Source organism: Cydia pomonella, chromosome 16 (genome assembly GCF_033807575.1).
Source record: "Cydia pomonella isolate Wapato2018A chromosome 16, ilCydPomo1, whole genome shotgun sequence".
NCBI lineage: Eukaryota > Metazoa > Arthropoda > Insecta > Lepidoptera > Tortricidae > Cydia > Cydia pomonella.
The window spans coordinates 18,885,651-18,893,500 of record NC_084718.1 but is presented as its reverse complement, the minus strand read 5'-3'; the positions used below and the strand labels follow the sequence as shown (position 1 = coordinate 18,893,500).

Below are 7,850 nucleotides of genomic sequence, written 5' to 3'. Positions count from 1 at the left end.
TAAATTACCAGTAGCATCCACAAATAACCGATATTTCGTAAACCTTATTACATACACAAAAGGTCCATAACTGGTCAGTCAATATTACTATATTAGTACCTAAAAAAACCGCAGACTTCATAAACCTAACATTCTTTAAACATGCGCCTTTTGTGTTATTCACAAATCTTATCCAAACCTAACTTTCCCAACGTCATAATATTCAAACATTTAAATATGCACCTTAATAAACACACATAAAGTTCAATTTCGCAAATAATTAATTTGCAATCTCGATATTTTTTACGACTGCGCTATTTAAATCCAAATTTAAAAACCGAACGTCATATCTAAAGATAAATCCAATCGCGATTCATAACGATTAGATATAAGTAATATCGATACTTGCAAATTGCAAACTCGTATCTTTACATCACCATATCTTCAAATACCAACCTTATTCGTATGATATAAGATTGATTTTACGCTGTAAAGTTGATTGAATTAAGAGTTTACAAATGTAAGTGATCGATATATCTTCCTTTATTACATTTCTGTCTTAGTTTTGCTCTGCGAGGCTGAAGTGTTGTTCATCTGAACTACATTGTATGAGTAATATTTAGTTTTCCTTATGGTTCGGGTTTTTTAGTATTATTGCTAATTACATTTAAAGGTGTTGGTTGTGTCGAATGATATTTTAATTAGTGAATTAAAATCATCTAAGTGTCAGTGAAAAAAAAAAAAAGTATTTAGTACGTACGCTACTAAATAGATGAAGTATTGATTTCATAAACTTCATAAAATAAGTAGGTATTGCAACTGCATAATTTCTTTGACTTCAATTCAATTTATTTGATTTCCGAAAGATACTATTAGGTTTTGGTACGTTGTAACATTTTTCGCTTGATATGGTATTTATAACCCGCCAACGCAAAAAAAGGTGGCATCGTAGGTCTCAAACAGATGGACCGATTTCGATGCGGTTTTCTTACATGAAAGCGAGTTTCCTTGCGGTGGTTCTTTGCTTAGTTCTATGTTTGATAAATATCGATCCGTATCAGCTCTTTTCCAAAATGATGTAACGCATTTTTGGCATAATGCGTAAGGAGGTTTTTAATTTTTTTAATAGTTATTATTGGTCTCCAGACAAATAGAAGTTAGTAGTAGATAGCTTAGTCACTGTTGGACATCCTAAATATCGTTGGGCGGATAGAGTGGAGGCAGATCTCCGTGAGCTCGGCGTCAGCGAAAGCTGGCGCGAGTCCGCTCTGGACCGAGCAAAGTGGCGTGCTCTTATGTTGGAGGCCAAGACTCATTTTGGGTCATCGCGCCAGCCAAGTAAGCAAGTAAGTAATTTATATTGAAGGGTTATAACGCCGGATCTCTCAATAAATGTTTGAAATAGAAGGCCAAAGAATTGATTCCTACTATCGATATAAATAATTATAAATCTTATTAGTCCCCAGCAAGCTCGATTTTCCATATAAACGTAGGTACGCTCTCATTTTATAACGACTAGCTTGATTGCTCTGAAACTTTGTACTTACAATAGGATTAGGTATATCTAGGGCTGTAATTAGTATTTGTAACTTCAGATACTATAGTTAATAAAATACAGCGAATTTTAAGTTCTTCATACAAAACTCGTTTTTGCTCTATTTCGTTTATTTTATAAGCTGGAGCTATATAAACTAATTACAAGCATAGATATACCTCATGTCATTGTATGTGTAAAGTTTCATTATAATCCAACACGTAGTTTTAAAATGAGAACGGAACTCCGTTTGTAAGGTGAAATTCCGACAACCTGGCTGCGGTCTCTATGACCAAAAATCGACGAACTAGAATCCAAAAATAGTTTAGGCTAGATAATTATTACTTATGAAATTATAATTAGTTAAGTTTTAAATACCTATCATTAATAGATTGCCCATTCACTACGGTGACAAACAAGCGTACGGTGCGCTTGGTGAAAAGCAGACACCGTAGCTACGTGGATGCTTGCGGAAGGCGCGAAAAAATATTTCAGTGCGTACGTCGTGGATACGAATCAATTGTTTGACAATCTTAAATCTAGACTAGATTAGATATCAGTGATATAAAGATTGTATCTAATAATACAAAGCCAATCGTCTCGGATCCAATTCCCATGGGGGGACTTTTTTCCAAATAGAAGGAATTTCTAATTGACCAAGTGTTAGTGAAGGTGTCCGTTTCAGCTTGGGTAAAAATGCTGTCCGGATGTTCTTCTGGGTCAAAATCCTTTTCATTGTGTTGTTTTTTTTGTTACTTTTTAATTTTTGTCATGGTATATGTAACGGCGCAAATACAGTACGCTCGGCAGTGGCTTCATATTTGAGCCTTTTGGGGTCGAAACCTTAGGGCCATGGGGGCCCAGCGCCCGGCGTATAAGGATTTGACGTTGCGTTTGGTGGGTGCCACGGGTGACCAAAGGGCTGGTCAGGATTTAAAACAAAAAATTAGCATCGCTATTCCCCGTTGAATGCGGCCAGCTTGCTGGGCACACTGCCTGCTGACGGCGAGTTAGGGGTGTTTTTTTATTTGTAAGGTATTTTTAATGTATACTGTAAGTTGACGAAGGCTGTTGGAGATTTTACCGCTGTGTTGTTTTGTGACGAAGCCTGCGTTGTGGATATAAAATAATGGTCCCTGAATAAAATGAAACATTTGAAAAAAAAACAAATGTACAGCTATAAAGACATGCAATAACACTCGTCTTTTTAGGGTTCCGTAGCCAAATGACAAAAAACGGAACCCTTATAGATTCGTCATGTCCGTCTGTCTGTCCGATTATGTCACAGCCACTTTTTTTTTTTTTTGATAAAACACAGAAATACACGCGTGGCAGAGAGGTCCAAAACAAGACAACGAAAATAATTTCATCCCCTCTTACAGTTCTCAACTGATTCTCGTGAAATTTTGTGAGCAGCGATGATTAAATAGATTTTTTTGTCGAAACAGCTATTTTTTGGAAATTTTTCAAAATGGCGGAGCCATACCGTTAAATGCTCGCGAGGTCTACAGCTCGAAGAGCCACTAGTTGTATCTTGCCAAGTATTCACTTGATTTGCTATCGTGTTGCATGAATAGGGAGTTAGGGAGCGTGCACATACTGTGCTGCCACGTCAGATTTGCGCGATTGGCGCGAGGTCTAAATATGATAAGCAGGTCTAAATAGCAAATTAAAACATTAAATATTCACTTGTAATAAAAAATTCTTTTTTTTGTACTATAATTGTATACACAAGCTATCTCTGGTAATAAAACAAAAAATCCATTAACCCGCCTGTCATATCAATGTGGTTCAGTGAAGGGGACGGACTGAAAATTAGCGCTGCGCAGTCAATTTGTAATGAAATGGCTGACGCAGCATATGCTGAGCCCGTTCCTTTTTCCGCGCATGCCAATTTTTTTTTTTAAGTTAAACATTGTATTTTGTGACCTATCTGTTTTTTTATTGTGTGGCAATAAATGGTTTCTTATTCTTAAGTTTATGGTTCCAATGTAGCCCACAAGATCGCAGAACCTCCTATGCAAGAACGGTAGATGGCAGCACTTGCTTTGTCGTGAAGTGTCAATATGTTTATGTTTCCGATTCTGGCCACAAGATGGCAGACCCTCTAATGCGCACTGTCTATATACAGTCCTTAATTTATGACATTTTTTGTCATACGAATTAAAGTGATGATGCCATACAATGGAACACAAATATTTGATCAAATAATAGACCATGCATGTTGTCATCACAGGGAATTTTAGCATCTGTGAATGTGTAAAGTAAATAATATCAATGTAAACACTTAGGGGATTAACCAGATCAGCGATTTATTTTTTAAACGCGTAATTATCTGTGGGTGTAATTTATTAGGTATTGTTTACCGGTTTGAGTTAGTACCTACAACAAGATATACAGTTTATATAGGTAGAGAGTACCATTTTGTACCATTTGGCGTTGAAACTCTCGGTCCATGGGGTCCCAGCGCGCACAAGTTTTTTGGAGAAATCGCGAAACGTCTGGTTGACAACGTATCAGTATTGCGATACAACGAGGAAATGCCGCCAGCATCCTTGGTACAATGCCTCAAGGGCCTATTTTAGATATAAGCTAGTTATACTAATAAATAATAATAAATAAATAATAATAATAAATATTATAGGACATTATTACACAAATTGACTAAGTCCCACAGTAAGCTCAATAAGGCTTGTGTTGAGGGTACTTAGACAACGATATATATAATATATAAATATCTATAAATACTTAAATACATAGAAAACACCCATGACTCAGGAACAAATATCCATGCTCATCACACAAATACATGCCCTCACCAGGATTTGAACCCGGGACCATCAGCTTCGTAGGCAGGGTCACTACCCACTAGGCCAAACCGGTCGTCATCTGTATATATCCATTATGTATATTGTTATTGTCAATAAATATTTTTTTGTTTATATAGGTACATATAATTATACTTACGTAGTGTAAATTACATACAAGACGTACACAAAGATGCGTAAAGACCGTAAAGTAATGCCAGCGGTCTAATTATACAGTGCTTTTCCATTTGCTCCCATTTTTCGAAGATCCTTTTCCCCGCAATCTATCCACCGTTTTTTGGGCTTGCTTTGTGGTCTCTTTTGTAGGGGTTAATACCTACTTTTAACGAGCCTATATAGTGTCCCACTACTGGGCAAAAGCCTCTCTCCTAGGGCCTAGACTTCCAATCTTCCCGATTAACTTCAGCATCCGTCCAGTTGCTGAGAAATGCGTCCAGGTCGTCCCGCCATCTCCTATTAGGCCGACCATGCCGGCGTTTACGTTGTGGCACCCACTCCGTGGCTAGTTTAGCCCACCTCTGTGAAGGCATACGTCGTACATGGCCAGTCCCAGTTTAGCCTGGCGGTTTTGACCCCAAAGTCGACGATGCCTATTTTGGTGGGCAACGTAGTACCTACTTGTTTCTTAAAAATATATATCCGTCCTCATATCAGTGTAATTATTCTTTAATTATTGTCCGCAGAGTCCAGATAAATGGGTGATGCCACGACCAAGCCCCAAACGCTGCGGCGCGTCCGATCCATATACCAAGTCCACTACGGACTACCGAAGATCGAACGGGAAACAGCTAGACCATTCGTCATGCCGTTCGACTCAGTGGAGATACAGGCGTATGAGAAACAAGTCGCCGGGCATAGGGAGAGCTCGGATACAAGGTTTCTAGGTACGTATCATCGCGCACACTACCAAAGTACACTACGGACTACCGAAGATCAAACGGGAAACAGCCAGACCATTCGTCATGCCGTTCGACTCAGTGGAGATACAGGCGTATGAGAAACAAGTCGCCGGGCATAGGGAGAGCTCGGATACAAGGTTTCTAGGTACGTATCATCGCGCACATTACCAAAGTACACTACGGACTACCGAAGATCAAACGGGAAACAGCCAGACCATTCGTCATGCCGTTCGACTCAGTGGAGATACAGGCGTATGAGAAGCAAGTCGCCGGGCATAGGGAGAGCTCGGATACAAGGTTTCTAGGTACGTATCATCGCGCACACTACCAAAGTACCAAGTCCACTAACGGACTACCGAAGATCGAACGGGAAACAGCCAGACCATTCGTCATGCCGTTCGACTCATTGGAGAAACAGATCAGAGCATAGGGAGAGCTCGGATACAAGGTTTCTAGGTACGTATCATCGCGCACACTACCAAAGTACCACCTACCAAGTCCACTACGGACTACCGAAGATCGAACGGGAAACAGCCAGACCATTCGTCATGCCGTTCGACACAGTATTGATACAGGTCTATGAGAAACAGGTCGCCGGGCATAGGGAGAACTCTGATACAAGGTAATAAGTATCATCTACCAAGTCCACTACGGATTACCCAAGATCGAGCGAGAAACAGCCTTTAGACATGCCTCTCGATACCGTAGAGATATACAGGCCTATATGAGAACCAAGTCGCCGGGCATAGTGGGAGCTCAGGCGCTAAGTTTCTAGGTACGTATCATCGCCCACACTTCCAAATCCGCGGTCCACTACGGACTACCGAAGATCGAACGAGAGACAGTCAGACCATAGTCATGCCTTTCGACTCAGTGGAGATACAGGCGTATGAAAAACAGGTTGCTGGACATAAGGAGAGCTCTGTCACGAGGTTCTTAAGTTAAGTGGTACCAAGTTAACTATGCCTAAGATTGAACGCGACCGAGTGACCAGTCTTCATTGTGTCATTTGCTATTGGAATTTGTAGAGATACATATGGTTTGAACTCAACAAGACGTACAATGTTAAGGGGAATGTACTTTAGTTTCCCTTCATAATGCCTTAAATTGTCGCTTGCCATAAAGATTTTCTGATAGGTTATTCGTATAATGATACAACCAAATTTAGCCTTTATAGTAAGCGATAAATTGGTACCTTTTCATTGCAGACAATTCTGCTTAATACAAAATATATAATTTTTACACTTGTTTAATTTTTTCCAACGAAATCATTGGCTAAAAGTTAAACAACTCTACATGCAGAGGAGTTACCAAAACATGAATACCTTCTAGGATTAAAGATTTGTGAATAAATCTTCTGTCTGTCCCGGACATAGCTGGTAGGATCATATAGATGTGCTATACCGCGTGCGCCCTTGAGGGACAGAACACACGCAATACGACAAAATGCAAAACACGTTTGAACATTCCTGACAAACTACCAAAAACAACCTACGTAATTTGGTCGGATTCATTGTTACCCACCATAAAGAACGGTGGGCAACAAAAAACGTCTACTTTTTAGAAGTAGTCAGGAAGGACAAGTAAGACTATGACATGGACAAATAATATAGCGCTTTCTCTGCTACTCCTACTGAAAGATACATAAGACTATCCCGTTCGATCATTTACTCCCACGGCTCAAGCCTGATCCAGTTAAAATAATAGATTCATGGTCTCCGATTTGTTAAATGCATCGTTGCCATTTCTTCTTCAGGCCTCCTCCAATGCAACAACGGCACCATCCTCAAGCCCATCATCAAGGAATGCCAGCGGCGAGAGATAGACTTCTACCAAAGACTGTCCACAACGAAAGACCCCGATCTGATAGAGCTGGGTACTTTGGTACCGAAGTATTATGGCTGCCGGCGGTTCACGTACAATACTCATGAGCAGGAGTATATTATATTGGAAGATGTGGTGCAGAGGATGCTGGAACCTTGTATTATGGATGTCAAAATTGGTAAGTAGCTGAGTGTATGTGTGTATGTGTGTATGAAGAGGTAACAGGCAGACAGAGAATTACATTCGCATTTCTAATATTAGTAGGGAGTAGTCTTACTCTTTTTGTAGTACAAAACAATCAAAAACGTAGTACAAAAGACATAAACGCGCGACTATTAAGTCCTGCCCCGCGCCCGTTTAGTCTTTTCTATGGGAGCGGGGCGGCACGTGATTACGGTAGCTTTTTTTTATAGTTGACTACAGCGTATCGAAATAAATATTATAGTTGAGTCAACCATTACAGTCGACGAGTAGAAAAATATTGAATGAGTCCTTTTTTTCCTTAGGCAGAAGAACCTGGGACCACCTAGCCTCAGAGGAGAAAATCCAGAAGGAACAAAGCAAATACAAGCTGTGTAAAGAGGAATACGGGTTCTGCATACCCGGGTTCCAAGTGTACCGGCTGTCGACTGGCAAACTGCTCAAATACAACAAGGAATATGGGAAGAGATTACACGGACAGGCGGTGAAAGATGGTAAATTTATTATTTATTAAAGTTCAAAACATTAAATTAATCGCAGAGTTTCATATTTCTTAACTGCTAAGCCAAAGATGGCTTGTTTACA

At 39.8% G+C, this 7,850-nt stretch overlaps 1 protein-coding gene across 4 annotated transcripts in view; it reads left to right on the top strand.

The window, feature by feature from the left end:
* Positions 1–7,850, top strand: part of LOC133526404 (inositol polyphosphate multikinase) — a 37,320-nt gene that overhangs the window by 20,970 nt on the left and 8,500 nt on the right. The window contains exons 1-4 of one of the 4 annotated variants that reach the window (XM_061863029.1): positions 792–1,325; positions 5,025–5,385; positions 6,997–7,242; positions 7,571–7,759. In XM_061863029.1, the coding sequence (XP_061719013.1) occupies positions 5,304–5,385; positions 6,997–7,242; positions 7,571–7,759 (517 nt within the window). In that variant the 5' untranslated portion in view covers positions 792–1,325; positions 5,025–5,303. The other 3 variants (XM_061863030.1, XM_061863027.1, XM_061863028.1) reach the window with 3 other exon arrangements.